General features: G+C 38.4%; 1 protein-coding gene across 4 annotated transcripts in view; it reads left to right on the top strand.

Moving 5' to 3' along the window:
• Positions 1–26,520, top strand: part of MACROD2 (mono-ADP ribosylhydrolase 2) — a 1,929,479-nt gene that overhangs the window by 1,315,518 nt on the left and 587,441 nt on the right. For all 4 annotated transcript variants that reach the window (XM_049100432.1, XM_049100431.1, XM_025469286.3 and 1 more), the window contains exon 7: positions 22,790–22,820. In XM_049100432.1, coding sequence (XP_048956389.1) covers positions 22,790–22,820 — 31 coding nt within the window. The remainder of the gene's footprint in view (positions 1–22,789; positions 22,821–26,520) is intronic.

Below are 26,520 nucleotides of genomic sequence, written 5' to 3'. Positions count from 1 at the left end.
ATATACATTCCCTTCCTTGGGAATGCTGTTCCCTTACACTTCTTGTCAAGTCAATTTCTCCTCATCCTATAGACCTTAGCTCATATGTCTTTGCTACAAGGGAAATCTTCCTACCCTAACTTTCATAATCAGGTCAAATAGCCAACTGTATGCTCTCTTGTCTTGTAATTCTTCCCCATAACTCTTAAAGGTACACTTTCACACTGCTGTGCTTCTTTCATTTAATTGTCTTTTCCTGACGGAATTTGAAGTTGTTGAGTGTAGGGATCTGCTTGCTTTTGCTCACCAAAATAACATCAGCACTTCTCAGTGTCTGGCACACAATAGTCTCAATGAGTACATGATGATCAGCCAAATAAATGAATAGATATAGTGGTCTACTGTCTATCTGGCTATGCAAGAGAATATGGTGATAGGGACATTTGAGAGGAAAAGGTGGTTCCTTCTGGCCTTGAGAGCTCCCTGCTGTACCCCTCTTCCCCTGAGCTGCAGCCATTTAGTCATCTTATCCTCATGCAACCTGTGAGGTCCTTTGATGTTACAGTTGTCACTTACATTTGAATCACCTGGAATGTAATATGAGGATAAGATGACTGAGTGATTACAAGGCTCAGTGCAAGTGTCCAGCATTGTTTTATTGGGCTATTAGGTCAAGTCCAGTTTGCTCATATTCTGATACCTCATATTCTAATACCTCATCATATTCTGCTGCCAGGTCTATAAATGTCAAATAGGAACAACCTTTGACCTCCTGACTCAGGCTTAAGCATGCTATCAAGTAAGCCTGACTGATCTTCTTTAATAAGAGAATATTTAATCTGGATTAATCATATTATAATAATGTATTTTTTATTTTTATTAGAGTCCTTGGGGAATGTCTTCTACTGGTTAAATGCTGTCTTACAGAGTAACAAGCTCAAACTGGGTTTTATTTTTTAATTAAAAGATCAAAAGTTTTACTTAAAATGTTTTTAATGCTTTCAACTTGAAAACACATGGTGGGCATGTGTCATTTTGCACTGATACAAACTTTACTAGCCTTGGCAATTGAACTAAAAAATGAATCCAATAGCTAAAGGAATAGCTAAAGGAATATTTGTGGAGAAGACAAACAAATTGTCTAGGATAAACAAAACCAGTGTTTATTTTTAATCGATAGCAGCTGAGCACAGGGAGATGCAGTTAGCTCAGGGCACAGATCAAGCTCATTAAGTATCCTGGGCCTCTTATAAATCATGGGATGTGTTGAATCTCGACTTAAACTGAACAAGACAATAGCTTAGGATACTTCCCTTGTACCAGGCAGACAAGTGTCGTTGGCAGAGAGACCCTGGGAGGGAGATTGGGCAAGGCTGTTTTTCCCCTTAGGCACTGGAGCCTACGCACTTGTCAACATTGGCCTCTGAAGAGGCCGAGGACAAGAGCCAAATGGCCCACATGTGAGGACTGGCTCCTGCACTTCCTCGCCAGGTGGAGCCAATTCTATCAGTACCTTACCCTCACCACTTAACCTACCTGGTTCCCGTACTCACTGCAGATTTCTTGCACCTCAGTCCTAGAGGTGTTTGTTCTCTGGCCAAGAAGGTATGCTCTGCTCAAGTACATGCAGGCCAGAACCGTAGAGAGTTAGCCAATAAAGACGGGAGGTGGTAGGGAAATACCCTCTGTAAATCACCCCTCAGTGGAAGACTTCAGCTTGTGTTCTACACAGTTCCTCAGAGCGCCCCTCAGTTATCCACAGTAGTAACCCATTCATTAAGGTGTGCTGGCTTTCGTCTCTGCCATGCCCAGTTCATCTTCTTCTTCACAATGGTTTCTGAAATCATCTCCCAAATAACATACGTTTTCCAAAATCCTAGTTTCAGTGTCTGCTTTTGGGAAACCCAATCAGGGACATTTTGCATCTGTGAGCCTTTTACTCTACAAGGAACATTGAAAATATCAGAGATAGCTAGAGAGGCAGTCCACTTGGTGGTTAAGAGGGCATTGCCTAGAGGCAGAATGCCTTACCGTGTACTGGCTCTAACACTCACTGGGTATGTGATCTTACATAAGACACAGAACCCAATGAACCTCAGTTTCCTCAACCATAAAATAGAGCCAATGATGAAAATCATACCTACTTTATGGGTAGGTACCTCTCTCACGGGGAGAATTAAATGAGTAATCCTTTTATTACTTTTGGAATACTACATAGCACATGGCAAATGCTCAATGAAGGTTAGCTATGGTTATTTGAATCACAGAACATCAGACTGGGGGAAAAAGTTTGCAGGTGACCTGATGTGACCTCATTTTCCACATTAAGCAACTGAAGACCAGAGAGACATGAAGTTGTTTCCTCAAGGTCTCAGAGCTAGTGACAACAAGACCCAAAGATCCCTCAGCTCAGTGCAAGATCTACCTTTAAAAAGTTCTATCCCAAAAATCTAGCTTCACAACAATCAGACCTCCAAATATCCCATTAAGAAATAAAATCCAGGGTAGTCATTTAATTTTGCTGCTGTTAAAAAGATACCTAGACATAACAAAGCAAGAAATGGGCAGTAATTATGTAAGATTTCAAGGATTTCATGAATTTGAAAACGGAAACTTATTTTATGAAAATTAAAAAAAAAATCAACTCTGCAATGCCCTAGGCAGAATGTCCTCCTGTAGACTGTATGATTTAGATACAAATGCTTTCTTCTGCAGAGTCCTTTGTGAACCTCAGCTTAACCTCCAGGTCTGGGCAGATGACAGGTTCTGGCTGTGCAGAGTGGAAGTCCTTAGAGTATTTGACAGCATTTATCTGATTATAGCTCATAGCCTTGGTAGTATTTGCTAGTTTATGGAGGAGGTTTGAACTAGACCTAATAAAATAAAAATATATGTTTTTATAACAGTCCTTTGCTTTTGAAAGTTTCTCTTTTTTATTTGCTCTTCCATGCAAGCCACATCTTCTCATCTTATTTTTGACCTTAAATGATGAAGGGACAAAACACAAGAAGATACCAGAAGTGAATTGGAGCAAAGACCTCACTAAATGAAAGCTCTCCCTCCTGTTCAGCCACTGAGATCAGTGGAATAAAACCACATTAAAGATGACCTCTGGCCCTTACCCTCCAGAGATGACATCTTTCAGCAGCAGCGAGCATGCCTCCGTATAAATACACAAAATATTATAGAAAGGAGAGAGCTCTGTGATGCCGAGACCTATAAATATTTGTCTGAGAGTCATGTTTCTATTTATCTTTGAGTATGTCTGGCAAAGGAAATCTGGAGAGAATTTCTTAAAAGGTGAAGCAAGTTGGTGTCATTTTATCTATTCTAATAGCATCGGAGAAATCTCTTTGGTTGCACAGTAAATAGTTGCCTCCAGATCATCAGGCCAGGGGATTTTTATTCTTTGGCTTCAATTCCAACCTCATATCTTGAACCCCACTCATTTCACCATGAAGAATTATTTCCAATATCTCTTGCTTGTTAGCTAACCAAGTATTAATACATTGAGCCTCTTTTCTTCTCTGCCTTTCCTTAACTACAACTGATGATAAAAGCTATAACAAAATCAATTTATTATTATTGTTGTTATTATTATTTTAAAGCTCCCATGGTAGCCAATTCTGGTTGGATATAGATCAACAGTGTGCAAATGGACAATCTGCAAAGCTTGGTGCAATAAAATAACCTTTAACTCGGGGCCAAATGATATATGATACATATCCTAAAGCTCTTCCTCGTCATTTTTATGGTTAAATTACTGTGATTGAGCATCAAGCTTGCCTAAGATTTTGCTTCTCCACTTCCTTGCCTTTATCTTCTATATATCAAGTTGCAAGGAAGGTTTTTATTTTGCAATTCATTTTTCCTCTTGAATAGTGATTATATGCAGTTTCAGGAGTCACAATGCTGTAGTTTATAATTCTTCCAAGCAGGAGAATGACAACATGGCAATAGAATGCAGTAATAGCAATAAAACGAAGGGGCTATTTGTTCATGTCTCTGGGAAAATAAAGATGGTTTATTTAGAATGTGTCCTTACTATGGGCACTGATATGAGCACGTGTACCTAATATGAGCATATATCTGAGGCCAGTTTTCCCAAAAAGGCACATGGTAACTAGCTGACTGCATGTAATTAATTTTGGAGGTGATGCTAGGACCTCCTGAAAGGGGAATGGAGAAGTAATAAAGGGGAGAGCAGAAAGCCAACACAGGTGCTTTGTTGAACATAACGTAACATAGGTTACTCCTATGGCAAGTAGGGCTCAATACTATGAGATCCTCTGATAGACTGCATGGAGCCAATCCCAGAACTGCCCCACCCGATATCCATCACCTTCCTTTCATCACCCATCCATGACCAGAGAGTCCCAGGAACTAGCAATGAGAAGGCACTGGTGTGCATAGGAACTTGAACTTCAGGAGGCTGTGGGTGGAGCATCCACAGCATCTGCTACACACCAACTTAGAAAAATAGCTAAGACTGGTTGAGCTGAGGAAACAAACACAGGTGCAGCCTCAGAACTGGGGATATTTAACTGGCTGTTAATACCTGGCCCACTTGTTTTCTGTTTTGGTCTGGGTCAGTTCTTCTGTAGCCTCCTCATTCTTTCCTTAAAAAAAAAAAAAAAATAGTATTCTTTCCTTTTGATTTCTCTGAAAGAATAAAAATAAGGAAACATAACTGGGAAATAATATTTACAAGCAAGACAAAATTCTTAGCTACCTGACATGAAGGAATGTAGTAGAAGAAAAAGTTTCAGCCACACCAGAGCCTTCTCCTAGTCCCATCGCCCGAGTAGAACTGCTGAAGTTCTGTAGCTTTTCTATACTTGCTGCCACCAAATGGATCTTGGCAGGAGAAATATACTGTATGGTAGCATTAGTTTTTGAGCTGATAGTGTATTTTATAAATACATTGAAGAAAAAAAAACCTTATCATATCTCCCTTGTGTTAATAGATTCCCTTCTTTGGTTGTATTTGGGGAACACTGGCTATCTCATACACCCACCTGAGTCAGTCAGAACACCTCCTATCTCATACATCTCCAGTACACTGACCCACCTTTGTTACTATGTTTCTGCCCATAACTTTCAACTCCATCAACAATCATCAAGATCACTTGTCAGCCTCTAATAGTCAAACTATTAGGCAAATACTATAAGGAGTGAAAAATAGTTTAAAATGTTCTACTGATATCTCACAGCTATATCTATGTGATATCTGTGTTACAAATATAAGCAGTTATCAGGTTGACTTCTGTCATATATACTAACATCCATTAGCAAGCAGTCATACAAATAGTCATCTAGTCTTATCCTGCAAAGGTAGTGATGCTCCTCTATCTGCAGGCACTACAACAAACATCTTACAGGAAAAGTTCATTCTGAATAGTCAGTCCTCTTAGCAGGTCAGGTTGTTGTCCTGGAGTTGTCCATCCAGTGCATAGTTGTACTGTCAGAGCTGTGAACCTCAGCTCAGCTCTCAGGATCTTAGGTGGCTAAGCTTTCCTGAATCTGTAGATTCTCACACATCTCCCACACAGAGGAGACAGGGACTGGACAGTCTCTCTAGCCAGCTATACATCTTGAACACCTCTCATTTCACTAATAAGGAATTACTTCTAATATCTCATTTGCTTGTTAACTTATCCTCTGCTATCGGATAATAGTGATTTGTTTATATGTTGGTGTAGTCATCTCTGGAGGGTGAATAACTGATTAGGGTACTTCATCTTAGCCAGTTGTCTCCAGGGTGTATACTTAGATGTACACACACATACACATTTTTAAAAGCCCTATCATAACCAAGAACAATATTCTAAGACAACAGAAACTCTTCGGAAACCATTATATCTCTTTCCTAGCAAAATATTTCATTAATTTGAAATTTCCTTTTGTCCTTAGTCTGAAATTTTGGTAAAGAAAATCTTAATATTCTTCACATACAGTATTGATGCTTTTACCTTGTTAAAGGACTAACTTTAGGAATTTGCCAGAACCAATTTTGTCTGTTAATGAAAAAAAAAAAATCAGATTTTGAAAATCCTGTTCCATATCCCCTTATCTCATCCCCCTTCTCAGGTAAGTTTTGAAAGGCTGCATCCTGCTATGGATTTTTCATTAAATTTTCTCATAGGTCTCTGAAAGTATAAGATGAAACTATGATTGCATGGGTTTGAATAAATCTCACAGAAAACAGTGATTTCCTCCAACCTCATACATTTAGCCTAATAAGTTGGTATTAAAACTGCCCCCAAATCACTTGGTTAGTGCTTCATACTGTGCCTAAAAATGGTGATGACTTCATGCTTTGACTACAATTGAGTTTTGAGAGTCCACATGGAGCTAGGAGAAAAATATGACTGAATGGGAAATACCAATGTTTTCTTACAAGCTTATCCTTCATTTTCTGACTCATAAAGCTTCTGTACTATTCGCTGAAGTAGAATTCCAGTCTGCAGGAAGATGTGCGCAAAGGGCTTAATTCTATGTCCTATAGGTATCATGGAAATGGAATTGGAAGTGTCTCCTCAGGCTGTAGCTAGCTATTCCTACACCTTTTGACACACCTGTGGCTGTGTGGAGACTCTTAGCACCTTCAACCACTCTCCTTCCTGCCTCCTCCATTGCTCCCAATGCTCACTACCTAGTGCCTGAAAAGTCTAGATGCTAAATCAATGGTAATTAGTTTCTCATTGTATCTCCAAAGGTGCAACTGCTATTGGAAAAGAGCTGTAAAAATATTAGTTGTTGCTACCAGTTACAGCCTCAAAATACTCTATAATTTTATTTATGTTAATGAGGCAAATGATGATTAGAATAGAGGTTAAGCAAAGTCAAGGGGATTTAATTTTGCATGTGTACTATTGAAAAGAAAAAGTTGAAAGGGGGCCAGGGGCAGGGAGGAGAGATCAAGAAGGAACAAAGTTCAACCCATGTAATAGAGTTAGTTAATATCCTTAAGTGTTGCCTTTAAATCACACCATTTCTTGTCAATCAGTAATAATGTAGTAACTAAAACCTCAAAGTGTATGGGCTAAGTGAACCAAACATTGGCAGAATGTTGGTTAAAGAAAACCCTTGTCTAAAATGACTCCCATTATGAGTGATTTATCTAGATACTTGTATCAGTTTTCCAAGCTTGTGGAGCCTCTGCAAACCCAGACTGTTTTCCACCTGGAAATTGACAGTTCTCTTGAGATCTTAGCACAGATACTGTACCATATAAATTATTAAGAAAACTAGGATAAAATTTTAGGCCTCTTAAAGACAGAAAATGGACCCACTGAGGTTTCCTCTGATCAGTCATTTCTTCTGAGAAGCTTAGGAATTATTATGTCTAATGACTTTGCTGGTGATTCTGGTCTATGTAATTAAGATCCAAATATAACTCTATGTTCATTCTACAACTAAATTTCTTATCTGGACAAATGACCCATTTATGAAAGCTCATAAAGTATTGTAGGCAAGTCATTACATACTTAAAAATCTCCCTAATAAAATGTCCCCAAAGATGTTGATATCTGCATTGCTAATAATTTTCCAAAAATACCCTTTAACATAAGTAACTAGAAAATGCTGTATGTTATTATTCAAGAAGAGAAAAATAGAATAAAGATCCATAATTATAAATAAGTACCTTTCCTTGATTTCATCTAGTGAACATATTAGCATTTTTCTTCTATCATTTCAATTCCCAGATGTGATAGCAGAGTCACCATTACATCAACATAATCTTGCAAGCTTGTGTATTCACTGCAGAATGCAAAATGTCATGACATTTCTTATAGAAATATGAAACCTTTTTTTTTCAAGTTTTGCTATACATCAAAGGTGAATGAAAATGAGTCTCAGGATTCCAAGGCACATCAGAATTCTGAATGGAAGGACTGGAGTGGCCAGAATAAGGGAAATATACCATAACTAAAGGAAACAGAAACTTTTGTCTTTCCTTTACTTTATTAACTTCTCTACAGTTATTGATTAGGAGCTCCAGTCCTATGAAAATGGTACAATGTGCCTCGTTAAGGATGACTCCATCACACCAAATCAAAAACAAGAGAAGAGTGGAGGTGGAGATAGTAAAAAGGTAGGAAATATTGCACAAGGGAAAACATTTATATGTAGTTGGGAAGGATATTAAATACTGGGTTGGAATTTCAGAGATTATTTAATGGAGTTTAAAAAAATCAGTGGTCTTATAAAATGGGTGATTTATATTTCAATTTAAAGGAAGAACACAGAAATGTATATGTATATGGGGTTTTCTTTTTAGTCCTTAATAATCTATGCCTTCTAAGTATGATCAAGTTCTTGAAAGTTTCTCAGATTATTGAATTATAGTTTTTAGAGCAGAAGTAGTTCTCAGAAATTACTCTGTAGGGCTTTCCTCCCATTCCAGAAAAAAATACATGTGAAATTTTGACAAGAGGGGATACCTCAGCTTTTGTCTCAGCCAGAAAATTTTAAAAAGCACGTGACTTACTACTTGACCTCTGCCTCACCAGGTAGCCTGTTCACAACTATTTTTGTATATACATGTGGTTCATACCAAAAGATTAACCTAAGTCTGTCACTTAGTATAGTAATTGGAGACATCATGAGAAGCTACTTTAAGCCTTACTTAAAGCTATGAATACTGAGGGATTTTTCTAAATTACAAAGGAATATATATATATATATAATATTATCATATTAATATGTATATGCACATATATATATATTTTTAAATTCTGAGCGCTACTTGAAGTTGCGGGTTGCTTGCATCATAAACTTTACGGATATAAGGATCAACATGAGCAGAGACATCAGAATTGGGAAAGTTTTGTGAGTAATAGTTTTAACTCTCGTTACTTAGAGTCCAAAGATCAGCAGCATTAGTATCATCTGGGAGTTTGTTACAAATGCAGAAACTAAGAGCTCAACCCGGACCTACTGAATCAGAATCTGCCTTTTAACAAGATCTCTGCTTGCCTACACATTAATGTTTGAGAACTATTCTAGTCTAAATACCTGGAATACATTGACTGTGGATCTAGAAGTGACATGTGCAGATAGAAACAGATAAAATAGTCCCACTTGGAAACAGTTGAGACTGAGGTTGACATTTCATGTGAGCAGAAGGGCAAGGTTATTTGTCATGATGAAAGGAGGCAGGTGTTGAAACAGAGCATTTTTGTGGGAAAGTACAGGTGTGGAGGGAAGAGCATTGGCTTCATCATCTGCCCTCTTCTGGATTGTTATTGATTTCTGTGTAGTTTTGGAAGCTCTGCCACTTTGGGTATCCCTGTGTTAAGTGGAACAATAATTTCCTCCCAGGCTTCCCCAGGTTGAAATTCATCCAACATTATCTTGAAAGGTAGAATTTGAAGTGATATTACGTTCTAGCCACTTGCTACTGTAAATGTACCCAGATCAACAATATTAGCATCATCTGGGAGACTGTTAGAAACCTATAATCTCAGCCTGCCCCAGATCTACCTAATCAGAATTTGCATTTGAGCAAGATGCTCAGATGAGTAGATGCACATTGAAGTTTGAGAAGCAGTGGTCCATTCGCTTTCTGAGTCAGTGGTGAGTCTTATCAGGAATAGTAGGGAGGGTAGTTGGAGCAGATAATGACCAAGGGCAATTGCACCTGTAGGATACCTGTACTTTTAGCTGAACACTAAAAACCAGTATGGCAGTGTGAAGCATGGCCAAAAAGGATCGTTTATAGCTTCTGCAGCTAGGTATGGGCTAGACATCTCACGATGAAATGTTGGTTGAAAAAAAAATGGAGGAAGCTTGGATAGCTCTTTGGAACTTATGAGATAAATCTCTAACGTAGAATTCTTGCCTAATTATTGGTTTCTTACTGTGTCCTCAAAAACCTTCCTCAATTACATCAAGTGACGTCGGTTATATTAATGTAACTATTATTTTCCATGTTGAGGCTGTATCCCACTTTCAGAGAATCCCATAAAGAAGGAACAGCAACATGGAGGGAGAGGGAAAAGCAGTGGGCTGATAATCCTTTCACACACTTGAAAGGAATATAATGCTTGGCTGTAATAAGTTTCATCTGAGACAGAGTTACAACCTGTTATGGATGGTTTTTATTTTGTTTGTCTTTAATCAAGATGCAACTGTGAGACTGTGGTTAAAAACTAAATCCTTCACTTTGCGAGATTAAACTTTAAATGAAGTCAAAGTCTAGCAGAGCTGATGGTAGCTAAAAAGTATTCATCTCTAGATCAAGTACTAGTTCCATCCATCCATTCATCCATTTATCGATCTATCCTTCCATCTTACTATCTTTTCTCCCATCCATCCATGCATTAATGCATGCATGACCTTCTCGTTGACTCTCTCAGTGCATACATTAGATTAACTCCCTAAAAGTAGAAAGACATTTAGTTTTAACTACTTCTTAGTGAATAATGCATGTGTCACATTCTGTAAAATTTGGTCTGCTCATCCTGATGGTTTGTTCATCTCCCAGTGCTGGAGCCAACTGCGTACCCAACTGTGTAGACATTGACCCTCAGTGTGTACTTTGGAAGCCAGCTGCCTGCTTCCTTTCTTGTGGTTCTGGCAGAATTCTGGTTGGATTAATGCAGTGATTCCTGGGAAATGTATACAAATAACTCACATCCTGGGGCCTGAACTGACAGATATCTTCTTGCAGACTGGCTGCTCCAGTCTTTTTCTTTTTGCTCATTTTCATAATAGACTCCAGTTGATAAAACTCTTCACAGTGATTGATGGCCCGCAAAGCACAGCCATTTGCAGGCCATGAGTAGCAATTCTTGAACTTGGGAAATATGACTACGATCAATTTCCTTTTCCTTTTCCTTTCTTGCTTTCCTTTATTTTAGTTATTCCTACAGGGTGTGTAGACACCTCTTTCTTAGTCATTATCCCCTAATTAATTCCCTTGTTAAAAATAAAGTGTGCATTAGGCTTGACTAATGTCTTCCTTTGTGACTATGGAAAGAAGAATTTATTACCTTTACATATTGACTCAGGCTGAATAGTCACAACTCATTTTATTTAAAACCCTATTCTTTACAAACCACACTGTAGTATAGGTCCAGAGCAACTGCCACTAGAATCTCACCTGACTCCCATAAATATGGAATGGAATCAACTGTTTGCATATAATTGACTTAAGAAGTAGCTGTATTCATATGGAAAAACATCTCTTTTTCTATGTGATGTTTTTAAGATCCCACCATGAAATTATGGGAGGGCTGAAATGAAATGGCCCAATTTGTGCAGAGAACATGCTGACACTGTGAGAGATGGAACAGAGGTGTCAAAAAGGTCTGCAAGAATAAAGCTTACATATGTGTTGGTAATCTGGCGATCTGCTCACTCTCCAATTGTGTGGTCTGTGACAGATTAATAGGCATAGACAGGAAAGGACCTCAGCTCATTTTTGTGGGAGAGAGTCTGTGCTGGATTGGAAGTGGATGCAGGCTGGGTGACAATGGTCTGGTGGAGCAGTGGGAAAACACCACCTTGGGTAGAATAGAATAACATAGTGGTTTTCAAAGTATCCTGATCTTCTGTTATCTGAATAGAGCATTGGTTCTAACTTGTCCTTATCTAGAGTTACCCTGTTATGCTAATTTCAGTTTGACAGCAGATTTAAGAGGGAAGATATGGTGGCTAGGCCTAGAAGGGTTTTCATACTGTATTCATGCTGATAAAGTGTTCTCATTTCTAACCAGTCTTTTCTCAAGCGTTGAGCATGCTCAGGATGGACCCTTTCTGGTGTCCACCTTCCTTCTTCAACCCTGACCTTACCGACTCTATTCTGCAGCAGGAAGTGCTTAGAATTTTGCGTCAAGAACATCAGGACTTTTGTCAAGGCTTTTCCTGTTGGCCACTGCATGACTTTGGGAAGATCACTCAGTCCATCTGACGAGAGTAATAATAATGCCTCCTCTGAGTCTTACGTGGTTATTATGAGAGACAGCAGGGCCCATGTGAAAATATCCTGGAAGCTTTAGAATTTCTTAGGTGGCATGTGTATTCCTATTTATTTTATTAAGCCATAGGGAAACAGAAACCTGATAGATAGCTGAAGCTCCTGGATACCTTGGTATTCTGTCTGTGTCTATGGTCTTTCAGTAAATATTTGTTGAATGTGTATTCTCTCCCTTCTTTCTAAAAAGTGGTTTGGTTTGTTAGCAGACCACTAGTGAGGCTGGGATGGAGATGTGAGACTGGTGGGCTGGGAAATGGTTGAGTTACTCTATCTATATAGTGCCTAGTCCATAGACTAGAAAAATATCACCTCACCAACCAAGTGTGTTGAGGATTTTGGACTGTTCCTCTACGAGAACATACATGTTTGTTGTTTTGTGGTTATTTGTTTTTAATGGGTTTTCTTAATGTTTCTCTTCAAGTCAGATCTTCAGCTTTCTAATCAAGAGTGATATTAAGATTTAACACACTATTAAGAGAAGCCAGGGACTGACTCAAAACCATGAGTGGATGATAACCCTTACCGGGATTTGTTTAACAAATCCAAGGGAAGGGCCTTGTACTCTGCATGGGACACAGAGTCCCAGGGTCACTACCTTCACCCTGTGTGATCACTTTCTGAATTTCCTCACAATTGTATGTCCCTGGCAGCCCCTCCTAGTCTGTGGGCTAGGTCTTAGTTCCTCAAGTTATTCACACTTTTGAGGATGTTCTTCCTTCCTGTGGCTTTATAGGATTTACTTGCTTTTTCTGCTCCCACTTACCAAGACTGACTGGGGATGAAAATGTGCTCTTTTTCCTTTGATATTCTCCCAAAATAATCTCCCTGGTCTATTTCATTTTCATAGTGTTACTGCCAGTGGTATTAAGGCCAATAGATGCCATGGGTTGGCTCCCCAGAAGTAGAACTCCAAGACATAGACTCTGGGTGAGGATTTGGAGGAAAAGGGATGTATTGGGAAAATCCCCAAGAAAAATACAGGTAAGTTGTGAGACACTGGATGGGAAGGGTAGACACCAGGCCAAATCCCAGGTGAGTATAAAACCCAGTGATGGTAGGCTCCAGATGATGAAGGTCACACTCAACATTTTTCTCAGCAGGGTAAAGGTATGCTGGGCATTCATAGCTTCCCACACCCTGCCCATCAATCATAGGTTCAGGGTTAGCAACGGGATCTAATTTCCAGCCTCTGTGTTTTCCAAGAGCACAAAGGGGGTCTATGATAATCTCTGTGGGGTGGCGGGGGACCACACATGGTCCACATGGGAATTGAAAAGGATGGGACACAGATAGCACCCCTTACAGCCACACTAAGGAAAGCTCAAAGGTCCACAAGTCCTCTTGAACTCCTACCTAAGGCCTTAGACTTACAGTGCTCTGGTGCCTTAGTCCTGTGAGTATGTAATTCCTTGTCATTTCGGCCCCTTCTTCAGCTAGGAAAGCCTCTACCTGCAGGCACAGTTAGACCCTCGGCAGTGATTTGGAGCTGTGGGCCTTTCACACTCAAGTAGGTAATTTACCTCTCAGGGGGTCGGAAATGATGACTCTATTCTCAGCTTCCCCTGGCTCTGCCCAGGAAAGGTCACCTCAAAGCATTTCTACACATTCCTTACCCCTTGGTGCCAGGAGACAACATGTGCTTGATACATGTTCTTAATTATAAGGAAAATGGAGAGGGGATACTTACAAAATCAGAGGTAATTAGGTTTCTCAAAAGTCATCATTTTAGGGACATTTTGCTCCAGTAAGAATTTTCATACTGCACAAGTGTTTCGCTATTGATAAGAGGTTTTGGGGGGTTTTGTTTTTCTTTCTTAACCTCTGTTTCTTCCCTTTGCTTCTACATAAAGAGAGTTTACAGTTGTAGACTGTTTGGAACAAAATGAACATTTTTTGGGGTTCAGCAGGTTTATGGTGACCTGTTCTTGTTTTCACATGTTTTACAGTAAAACATTCTTACCAGTCACATGAGCAAGCTTGGGCAAAAGGCAAGCTTTTCTCCTTGCTGGTTCTGACATTTTGCATCCTAATAAATTCACAGTGGAAACAATCCAGCTGTCTTCTTGAAAAATATAAAGTTTGGAAGAGGACTGCTACTATTCATAGCTATGTAATAGTTTGTTTTATATTGTGAGGAGTTGTAGTTATAAACATGCAAGCAGCTGGCAATAAATGACTTTATGACAGCTATTTCCAAGGTATAATGAAGAAAACAAAAACAAAGTTATTGCTTATAATTATGGTGCCTGGGTGAGCTTGCACAATGTACTTCAAACACTTCACTGGCCAATTCCATGTGATCTCATTCACAGTCTCCTCTAAATGACCTTGGTCTTCAGGTTATTTAGCCTTGGAGATGGAAATATTTGAAAGGGATTTGCATTTTCCAGTGCAATTTGTAAAGGAGACAGCATCCTTTTGCTCTATTCACCCATGTAATTAGGGGAAACATGGAATTAAGGACTCTTTTTTATTATTGAAGAGGTTTTACACTGGAGAAACAAATATGGGGGCAGTAGTTTGTCAATAGTTTCAAAAATTTCAATGTACTTTTCTTTTAACCCAGTGGTTAAACAAGTTAATTTCATTTCTAGAAATAGATCCTACCAGAATACTGTTAAGTACATATGCACTGACAATGAAAGATCTCTAAGATCTGGGACATGAAAAAAACAAAACAAAACAAAACAAAAACTACTCTCAAAACAAAACCTGCAATGCATGCTCTAATTTGTATGGGAAAGAATATATGACTATGTTTATATATGCCATCTAACTCAATTATTTATTCATTTAACCATTCGGCAGATATTTATTGAGTTCTGGTCCACGGTTTAGGTGCTGGTGATACAAGTAAAACAAAAGTCTTCTTTGGAGTTGTATGCCAGTAGGAGGAATTGAAATTGAGGACACAAAGAACAAGCAAACAACTGTGGTGTAGGAGTCATAAAGGGATACAAAGTAGCCTAAGGAAATAGGGAATAATTTAGCTAGAGGCCAGAAAGAGCCTCTTTGAGGAAGTGACATTTGATCAGAGATCTAAAAGGAACATGTGCCAGGCTGTGGGGACAGCAAGGCCAAAGTCCCTGAAGCAGGACTGTGTTTTGTGTGTCTGGAGAACAAAAGGAGGCCAGTGTGGTTGCAACTCTGTGAGCAAAGGGAAAAGTGGACGAAGAGGAAAGGGAGAGGAAGCCAGAAGCCAGATCATTGGGCGCTGGAAGGCCATGGTCTTTATTTCAAGTTTTATTCAAAGTGTGGTGAGAAGCCAGTAGAGGACTGAGATCAGGAAAAAGACCCAATTTTATTTAGTCTTTAAAATGTAAATGCAGGGATCCCTGGGTGGCGCAGCAGTTTGGGGCCTGCCTTTGGCCCAGGGCGCGATCCTGGATACCCGGGATTGAATACCACGTCGGGCTCCTGGTGCATGGAGCCTGCTTCTCCCTCGGCCTGTGTCTCTGCCTCTCTCTCTCTCTCTCTCTCTCTCCCTCTCTCTCTCTGTGTGTGACTATCATTAAAAAAAAATGTAAATGCATGGAATGCAATGCTGCTCACCATACTATTGACCATGATGGACTTGCAGGAAGCATATCCTAGTTGAGTCAGAGGAAGGAGGGAAGTAGCTGTAGGAGAAAGTCTCAGGGCTGTCTGCCTACACCAGTCTTGTCTGAGCCTTTGGGAATGTGGTCATGAATGATTTGTATATTTAAGAAATATTAAAGGCAAAAAATAGGATCAGTTATTCCCTATGTAAAATAATAAATAAATCCCTTTGCTAGCATTCCTTTCTCTGACCTTGAACGAGTTTGCTTTCTTGGCTTATTAGTCCTCCATGTCTATTGAAAAGGGGTAATATGTTCTTTGTCACAGGATTGTTTGTGAGAATAAATCAGATAATATACATAGAGCTCTTGGCCCAGTGCTTGGCACATTACTCAAAACTAACTCAAAAGTGACAGCCATCATTGCTGCCGTGCTGTCGCCTCCCATGTTCAACGCTGTAAGGCATTCATGATGCTATGAAATTGCCTGTCTCTCTGTCAGCTTTCTCCTGAGCTATGTAGGAAAGGATAAGAGCCATTTGGTAGCATCATAGAATTAAATAGCTGAAAACACATCTAATCCAACTCTGCTCCTTTTATAGATGGAAAGACTGATGCACTGAGGAGATACACTGTTGGCTCTCAGATTTATAGATAATGAGTGACTCTGATCTCTTGCCTTCCAATTCAAATCTATATTTACTGCATCAATATTTTCCTAATTTTAAGCATTCACATTGAACTTCTAATATGATGATTATCTAATATTTTATTTTACTTATTTACTTTTTTATCTAATATTTTAATTGACTCTTTAAGTACTTTTATTTCCAAAGGAAACTTTATATCATCTCCTTAAATGGAAAACCAGCATTCCTACTTGTAAGTCATTATAGTAACCTAGAGTTTTAGCATAGTTATGCCATTGCTATTGCCACAATAATGCTGTGTAACAAAGTACCCCCAAAACTTAGTGACATAATAATAAGCATGTCTCCCTTGTTCACACACTTGTGGAATTACTGGAACACAGCTGCCCTGGGATGGTTTCATACTCTGCTTGTCCCTTAGCTTCAGGCTACATGAGGCAGGCCCTTTTCATGTCCTTCTTAAAGCCAGGAGTATAAAAGTTCAAGTCTAAATGTCATGTCTACTCTTATCCCATTGACCAAACAAAGTCATATGCTCAAGCCTATCATCAGTGATACAAGGAAAGTACATCTTCCCCTAAAGGAAGAACTGTAAAATCACATTGTAAAGCATGTAGATAGTAGGAAGGATGAAGACTTGGGGCACCTGGGGAATCAGTAGTTGAGCATCTGCATTTAGCTCAAGTCATGATCCTGGGGTCCTGGAATCGAGTCCCACATCAGGATCCCCACAGGGAGCCTGCTTCTCCCTCTGCCTATGTCTCTGTCTCTCTCTGTGTGTCTCTCATTAATGAATAAATAGAGTCTTTAAAAAAAAGAAGGAAGGATGAAGACTTGGCCAAAGTAATGGGGATATGGTGTATATCAAAATAATATGTAGATATTACATTGAAATGAGTAATAGCCATCTGTTTGCCACCGCAAAATATCTTGCAGACTCCTAGAGTGAGGCATATTATAGTTTGAGAAACACTCAAGTATTCTGCATTCTGGACAAAGGGACTATGGCACAACTCACTATCCTAATCCTGATAATCAAACATCTAAAGACAAAAAATCATACCTTGATGTTCATTATTTATAAGATGCTCATTTTCTCATATCCCATCTTCTTTGAAAATTGGATGCCTCATATACCCTGGGATATCTTACAGTCAAGCATAGTAGTGGTGAGTTTTTGCTGCCTGTACATGTATACACTTGGCTATAATTCCTGGTGGACTGACTGGGCAGTTGTAACTGTTTGCTTTTCAGCCAACCAACGAAATGAGAGCCATATGAGGGGGAAGTGTGTGTTTGGCTGTTGTCTGAAAACATTTTTTGGCAACAAAAAAGAAGCCAGCTTCAAAACTTGTAGATAAGGTATTAGAAGCTTGGAAGAGAAGTCCATAGTGGAGCTCTTGTGAAGAACTGGACTAACAACACCTCAGGATGAAACTATGGAATACTCTTACCTGTGACTTCATAGTGAAAAATGATTCAGAAGTACCAGACTCAGAATGTGGACTAGTTTTAGGAAAACCTAACCAATTTATCTCTTTTTAATCTATTCCCTAGAGCAAGAGGTGATTTAAGAAATTATGTAAATAAATCCAAAATAGCAATTTCAATTAAGTATACAATACAAATCCTAAAGGATAAGAAAACACGTTATATTTCAACTCATTGAGCTTCCTCTTTCTTAGTGGTACACAAAGTAGAACCAAATAATTGGGTTTCTTGCAATCAATAGCTTCCTCCGTGAAATGGGATATATAATTAAAAACAGTTAAATGGTAGGTATATCAGGTAGCATGCTTTTGCTTGCAAATAATGGAAAATCTAACTAAAACTGACTGAACAAGAAGGAAAGTGTGGGCTCAGCAATTGAAAGATTCTTGAGACTGCAGCACTTTACAGTTAATTTACACCAACAGCTCACTGATGTCAGAACTTTCCATCTCTCTCTACTTTTGGCTAAGGGGGATGTGTGCTACTTACTTAGGTCAATCAACACCTTCCTGTGTAGCTGGGGAGAGAGGCAGTCCTCCCCAGCCAGCAAGGATATTGCATAAGCAATGGATAGATGGCAATGAACATGGATAAGGAAGAGAGAAAGAAATTCCCACTTTGTAGGAAAGCATGAACCAAGAATCAAGGGTCAGGGAAAAACAAAGGATGGTTATGATGTGGCTTAGGGCTTATTGTCTTGGTTTTGAGGCACTATTAGAATCAAGACAAAAAAGGTAGTGGGCAATTTCCTTCCTTGCCCTCAAATGGATGAGTAGAAATAGATATTCAAGAGGATGGGAGGCATAGTCTATAGCCCTAAGGATTTCAGTGTTTTTACAAAAGCATTTGAAACCAACATGCTGGGTTAAGGAAGTGTTTCCACTTATGGCTCAATCTATAATTTCACGAAAGAAAAATCCTTTTCCACTCTCCAAGTCAAATGATTAATTTTCCCCCAAGAGAGCAAGTGCATGTTGACTTGGAAAAATAAGCCTAAAATTCAAGTGTTATGAAGCAAGTTTCTGGTGGCTATATGCTGGGGTCTGATTAGCATGAAGACTTTTTGCTCCTGGGTCCTCTGGAAGGAGAAAATGGAGCCTTACAAATTAGGCTGGTGATGTCATTCCTCAAGTTCCACAGGTGACTGTTGAGTTGTGTGCACTTGAAACAAACCAGGCTAATTGGCCTACGTTTTGGTACAATCTATCATTCTTTCACAGGAGAGGATTTTTGTGGGAAGTAGTTATGTTAAATACAACTTTGAAATAAAGAAATCCCATGCTACTCACTTCTGGTGACACTATCAAAAATTTATTATAGCAAAGAACACAGACTATATACTGTAAAATCTCTTAGTTGAGCTCATTCGCTTATGCTTTCTTTCTCAACCTCTCTTTTTCTCTCTCCCCACCTCTTTCATTCCCTCCCTTATTCCCCCATGAATGAAAAGTGATTAATGGAGGAGATTTAGTTTGGATGAATTACATGCAAAGTTGTTTTACATAAAATGAACATTTTCCATGATGTTGTAGTTCCATCTCTGCTTTATCATTGCTTTTTTGTTTGAATTAATGCAATAATATTATCAAAGTCATCCTCCATTACACTACCATTTGCCTTTGCATTCAAGGCAGCTATGTCATTTTCAGATGTAGCTATTTGTCCTTGTTAAAACAGACAAGGCAGTTGGTACATTCAGACTCAATTACTAAGTTGCGTGATTAATTCCAAGATATTGCTGGGAGGTGAAGCAAATGAAAGTTGCCATTAACTGTTCAGTGTGTCTCTTCTGGTAGATCTAATGTGGAAAAGACTCCTATAACTTGCCCTAAGAGGGAAGCAGAGTGTCGTTAGATCAGTTCCCCAGGAGGCAGACTCTGAGACAGAGATTAGGGTGCAAGATGCTTATTTAGGATTTTGGGATCCACACCTGGAGAAGAGAGAGGAGGGAAGCAGGAGTGAAGAGGGAAAAATGAGTTCTGGAGCTGGCAGGGCCCTTCAGTGTTGCACTGAAGCAAGCTGAAATGAGCCCAGGCCTTTCTGCTTTATATTAATTAGTCTTTGGATACGGATTTCCCTGGGAAGGGTCATAATGACTGTGAATGGAGTAGCTCTTTGTGTCTGAGGCAATCCTTGAAAAGGTTGATAATTGGAGACTGTTGACAGCACTGCTGGGATTTAGGTCCCAGATTCTAGGGCAATTGTCCTCAACCAGGGATGACTTTGCCCCCTAGGGGATATTTGACAATGCCTAGGCATATAGCTTTATCGTCACAACCAAGGTGATACCACTGGCATCAAGTGGATCGAGTCCAGGGATGCTGCCAACCATCTCACCATGCACCGCACAGCCCCCATTAACAAAGAATTATCTGGTCCAGAATATCAATAGTGCCAAGATTGGGAAGCTCTGCTGTAGGGCAGCAATTCTCCCTTGAGTTTGTTGGGCATCTCAGTGCCACTTCAAGAATCATCACAAATCAAGCTATTGCTACCTGTCAGACACCCTGTCCTGTGATCCTTATTCCTCCTAAACCTCCCACAGACCCTTTTTTGCTGAGCCTCTTTTTTTCATTAGTTTCCTTACTAATGATGAAACAGATGCCCAGGGAAGGTCAGTAAACTACCCAACATGGTGAACTGGAAAGATATCCAGATGGGATTTAAAGGGGGCTTGGCTTGTTTGTCGAAAACATCATGGCGTCTCTGGTCTCTGCTGGATGGCTCAAGGCAGCAGTTTCTAACCTCTCTCTCTCTGTTGCAAACACAAGATGGGTGATGTTTATGTGCTCAGTTCACTCCATGGGCTGAGCTTCCCTCTACTTCATTTAAAAGGCACAGCAGAATGTGAATGAGCATGGCAAAAATAACAGGGATGACCCTGCATCCTCTCTAATTTGTATTTGTGTTTTTAAATAAGGCCATTCCTGAACTCTGAGCCCTTTCTATCTGTAACAAATTGCTTACAGTAAGCTTGCAGCTGGCTTTCACACGGGCAGAATGGCCTGTCAATTGTCTTGGTGAATGTCTCTAAAAAGACTAGAGTATTTCCAGGAGAATGTGCTTCATGCTATCTCTTCATGGTTCTGTGTTCTTGGATGTATTGAATCATTCAAAAACACTCTTCACATCTTATTGGCACCTCCAGAGCCCAAGGAATCAAAAAATGAAAAAATGAACTCGTTAATTTGGTTAAAAAGTGGCTCCTAAAAAAAAAAAAAGTGGCTCCTGTTCCATTTCAAAAACTGTTCTATTTTCTTGTTAAAAACAGTAGTATTTACTAGTAAAGGAACAGAAAAAAGAAATCTATCACTTTGCAGACATATAGATGAGTTTTATAGATGTGGTTTAACAGAGTCCACTATTACTCTTTCTACAACAAAATCACATAAATTGTGACTTTTTAAATAGGACATCATGTAAAGGGAATAAACATACAGTATATAAAAATGTTAAGGGATATAAAATGTAGTACACATTTAACTCAAAGATATAAAGAAAAAAATACAGACATTTCATCATTGTTGAGCTCAGTAATAATGTTTGTTATTACAGTAACCGCAGCTGCAGTGCTTGGATTCTGTAGCACATTATCAGTCACATTTTTTAAAAATTCCGTCATCAATTTCTATGGCACATTTCTATATGGTAAATGCTATCATCTTTATTTTCAACTGAAAAATAAAAAAGCCAAGAAAGATGAAAATAACTTGATTAAATTTACACAGAGGTACATTGGCAGAGGACATTGCTATGCTCAGATCACATTCCACTGCTAGCCTAATTTAGAGAGCTAGCTATATATTCATATTTGTTCCTCGACTCTTTCAGTCAAATTCTTTACACATTGCTAGGTAAAATATGGGGTCTTAGTCTGGGCTGCTATAACAAACCTTGTAGACTGAGTGGCTTCAACGACAAACATTTATTTCTCACAGTTCTGGAGGCTGGGAAGTCTGAGATCAGTATACCTGCAGATCTGGGATTTGGTGAAGGCCCCTTTTCTGGTTTGCAGAGGGCTGTCTTCTCATTGTACCTTCAGGACGGGAAAAGCGCAGAGTGCTAGCTCTCTTCCTTTTCTTATTAGAACTGGAGCCCTATCATGGGTTCTCCACCCTCCCCCTAACTAGCTCCCAAAGACCCCATCTCCAGATTCCATCACATTAGGGCTTCAACATATAAATTTTGAAAGACACAAACATTCAGTCCATTGCATGTGGTTTAAGCAGTAGTTTGTCTGTAAATGTTTAAAAACTGACTCTAAAAAAAGGAGTATATATATATGTGTGTGTATATATATATACATATACATATATATACACGTATTTTAAATTTTACTGATAAAAAAATGTGTAGCACACAACTTACAAGTAAGAATAGAATATGCAATACCTTTTATTATAAATTCTATACTGCTTATTGATTCTTACATAAAGCTTCTGCAAATGTTATAAAAATCCCCTATCTCTAACCAACCCATGGTTTCAATTGACCCACAAGTATAATCCAATGTGAATATTGATTGATATTTTCAGGTTTTAAGTCACTAATGACATCACTTAATGTCTAGCTGGGATAGGAAGCTCAGTAGTAATGCCATTATATAGTGTTTATATTATATATAAATTTATAATTAATATATATTTATATATTATTTAACATATATTACATAAATGTATATACTATTTATATTATATATGATATACATTACTTATATTATATATTATATAAATGTATAATAGACCTAAGTCATCTCAAAAGCAAAGGCAATAGTAAAATGTGGCAAAATAATTAGGAGGGGGTGAAATAATTTCCATATATTTGTTTTAGATGTAACATTTCATTGCAGGCTTATATGATTGAATTTCTTAATTATAACTGTGTTTAATAGTTGATTCACAAAATTCCTGGAAATTTGACAGCTGTCTCTTTTGAACGGGTATGATTGCTGCTGATAAGTTTTCAGTTAATCAAATAGGCCCATATTCCACAGTATCTCCTGCTCCAACTGAGTGAACTTTAGAGGTCTGAGCATGTGAATAGAAGGCCTCCCATTATCAAGTAAATAGATGTTAAAATAGAAGATGTCAGGTTGGGCAGCTGTTCTTTTAAAATTTATTGTTATTTTTATGGTTTATTCACAGGCATTTCCCTGCATCTCAACCGGCATTTATGGTAAGTGATCTAGCTTTTGATAATATTTGTATTTCTTTATTTTTTTGTTAAAGACTAGGCTAACAGGAAAAATAAAAGGTTCTCTGATGGATACAGTTTGCTGTGTGTTAAAGAGACTCAAAAGGTGGGTCAAATCCCATGGACAAATCTCAAGAGGCCATTCAGATATTCTTTTGTGTTCTTGAATTTTGTGGTATTGGATACTGTCCACAATGATGTTATACACTGTGTCTTAATGTCTTTTGTTAAACAAAATATTTTGATTTCGTACGATTTGATCTTTAATAGGGTTTTCTTTAATAAAGTTAGATTTTTCTCTTAGATGAATTATAATGCATATAAAGCCTAGCAGTATCACTATTTTGTCGTGAATTACAAAATAATGGAAACATGAAAATGTATGCACGTGCATGTATCAGTATGCTTAATTTTAAAAATATCCAAAGTAGCTGTTAATAAAAACAAATAATCTTAATAAGCTGCAAATATATTTTTTAATGTTGATGGACTGTTTTAGATAATGACTCTTTCACCTAAGATGGAAGCAAAATATTTTCATAATCACTTGTTTTCACTAACCTAAAGCTTTTGATATATTTTTCCACCTACAATGCCATTTCCTTTTTCCCTCGGGCCATTAATAAATGTGTTTTACAATATTAAGGTAACATAGGGTTTAGTTGTCATTTTAGGGTTTTCTGATCAGGCAAAATAGATTCACACCCTTCTGAACTCAAACTTCTCACATGGAGGCTCTTAGCCAAAAAAAAAAAAAAAAAAAAAAAATTTGTACAAATGTAAAGAAATAGTTTAAGTTCATTTCTATGAGGAAGATATACCTAAATTGATGTCAAAGGTAGATTTATTTCCTCTTAATATGGTATTTCTTTTGAAAGTCTTAGAATAAAATGGAAAAAACTGGCCTGAATCAAGTTAAATGGGGAAGGATTTGGTTACATCATTTAAGAATTTGAGGCATGACTTTTTCCTCTCCAGATTCCACCATAGCCCATGTTTATGGATATACAATGGATACTGGGCCTGAGAGGAATAAACTGAACCATCTGCATAATCTCCATCATGACCATTCTTTCTGCCTCACAGGTGCCCAGTTAGAAATCTTAAATATCTGCTTAAAGGAAACATTGAATGCAAAGTGAGTCCACATCTTAATTTCACCTTGTCTGGAGTCAAATCAGACTATCCTGAAGTAATGGCTCCCCTCTTGTGACTGTTCTCTCATGACAGTCTTTATTTTCCTTGACAACAAACAGGCAAACAAACACCTGCCTGCCTAAAACAATACTATACACTTCATTATTTTCTATGTTTATTATCTTTTCAGATTGCTGGTGGCTGTTTTGTTTCTGAGAATCTAGGACAATGTGCAAAAAACTTCAAGGGAATTTAATGTGTTACACTGAGAAAGGGGGAGGGGGCAGGAAGAGAAGAGAAGTAAAGGGCAATGACGAGGGACAGGAAAATGAGAGGATCAAGAGAGAATAGTAAGAACTAAAGAAAACCTAAAGTGGTTCATGACTGATTTTAATCCCTGAAAGACAAAGATTTCTGCTCAGAGAGAATAATATGGCTCAAGAAATATTAACTTGTTCAGTACTCCATTATGTTGGGTAGGAAGGAGATCTTGAGGGCTTTGGGGGAGGGCATTGACAGGGAGGCACAGCCACTGGCTTGGAGGGTTGCCACCAGGCAAGCTTCATCAGTTTTCACAATGTTACGTCAACACGGATAGTTTTCAAGTCCTGGCTCCTCATTTCTTTCCCCCTCTATTTTTTGAGTACATTTAAAAGTGAGGCTGATACCCACAAAGTCAGGTGCCATTTTGCCTTCTGTTATCCTCACTGGAGCTTGAGGCCTAGATCTATTTTTAGCTCCATGAGATTTTGTTTTAATACCTTTCACATTTAGTTGATGGGCCACTTAGCATTTTGCAATTTGGAAATTATTTCCTAATGTCCCTTGTAAAGTCATCACTTTCCATTTCATCCTTGATTCTCTCCCAGTACCCATGATTATAGTCAGTCCTTTTCTTGCTCTTGTTCAGAGCCCCCTGCTCTTCCTCCTTCATTATCCAAATCAGTTTGACTTTTATCTCTATTTATTGGGATTTAAAATCATACTTTATTTGAGGAGATTGGTCCATAGATAGAAAAGTTTTAAAAAGGAAGCAAACAAAATTCTCAATACTTTGTAAGTTGTATGAGAATGGATTTAGAGTATTCAGTCCCTTGGTTCTAGCCTCCCCCTCCTTATTCTATATTCTGTCTTACTAGATTAATTTGTCTAAAACACCACTTGGTGCATGTTTCCCATCTGCACAGGAGCCTTTGATCATATTCCATTACTTGCAGCTTAATATTTACTCTTTTTGGACTGAACAATAGGTGCCTTATGTATCTCCCTAAACCAGTGTTTTCAAAATATATGAAAAGGGTGAGGAAATCTCCTCTTGAGGATGTGAATTGGTGTGCCAAGATATTTATATGTACCTTTGCATCCTCATTTTTTAAAAAAAGATTTTATTTATTTATTCAAAAGAGAAAGAGAGAGAGAGAGAGCATAAGCAGGGGGTAGGGGCAGAGGGAGAAACAGACTCCCCCTTGAGCAGGGAGCCCTGTGTGGGGCTTCATTCCAGGACCCTAGGATCATGACCTGAGCTGAAGGCAGATGCTAAGACGACAGCCACCCAGGTATCCCCTTGCATCTTTAAAAGGATGATTTATTTTGCAGCATTTCCTAAAGTTTCTTGATCAATGTTAATTTTCTCAGCCCTCTCAGGATTAGTGTTTCCTTCCAGAATATAGTTTTAGAGATTTCTTGTTATGTATCTGCGATGGACACATCTTACATCACCCACAAATGAGTTGATAAATCTCAGAATTTGTTAGATACTTTGCCAGGTCCAGCCCTGTATGCCTTCCATAAAGCACATTTACACATGCTCATGCACTCATACACACACACACTCATACTCACACATGCACTGAAATCACATACACCATCACCACCACACCCCTGATATCCAAACAAAAACATACCACACGCTGATAAGTTGAATATTAATCTCTGAGTAGTCTTCCTTGAATATGTCAACTCTTAGTAGTCATTATATCTTTTGAAATCTTTCAGCATTGTAATCTGAACAATTAGCAACTGCCCCCTCATTTCTGGCCCATAGATTTTTGTTTACATATCCTGTGCTCACCACCAGATCTGTGCACAGCCAGAGCCTAGCATTGTATCTATAGGACAAGCTCAGCAAATAGTTGCTGTTTGATAACAGTGTTAATGATTGTAACCCAAAGTGTTGCCTAACTGAAGATACAAATCACAGAATTATTGATTGGCAAAATAACAGGTGGAGGAAGGCTTCTTAGTATTTTCTTAATGGACAAACATCTCTATTTTACAATAAAATAAAAAAAATATACTTCTAAAAAAGTATGCTCAACTAGAAATGGTATTTGTAGGTAAGGCAACATCATCTACCTTGATATGGTAAAATGAAAACTCAAGAATTTGTTCAGTCAGAGAGCCAAGCTGAACACAGCACTTAACTTCACTTAAGAAAGTGCCCCTTAAGAATATAAAAAATAGCAAAAGGGATTATAGGGGAAAGGAGAGAAAATGAGTGGGAAAAATCAGATAGGGAGACAGAACATGAGAGATTCCTAACTCT

This window comes from Canis lupus, chromosome 24 (assembly GCF_003254725.2).
Source record: "Canis lupus dingo isolate Sandy chromosome 24, ASM325472v2, whole genome shotgun sequence".
Classification (NCBI taxonomy): Eukaryota; Metazoa; Chordata; class Mammalia; order Carnivora; family Canidae; genus Canis; species Canis lupus.
The sequence above is the reverse complement of the archived record's forward strand: the minus strand, read 5'-3'. Positions and strand labels throughout refer to the sequence as shown.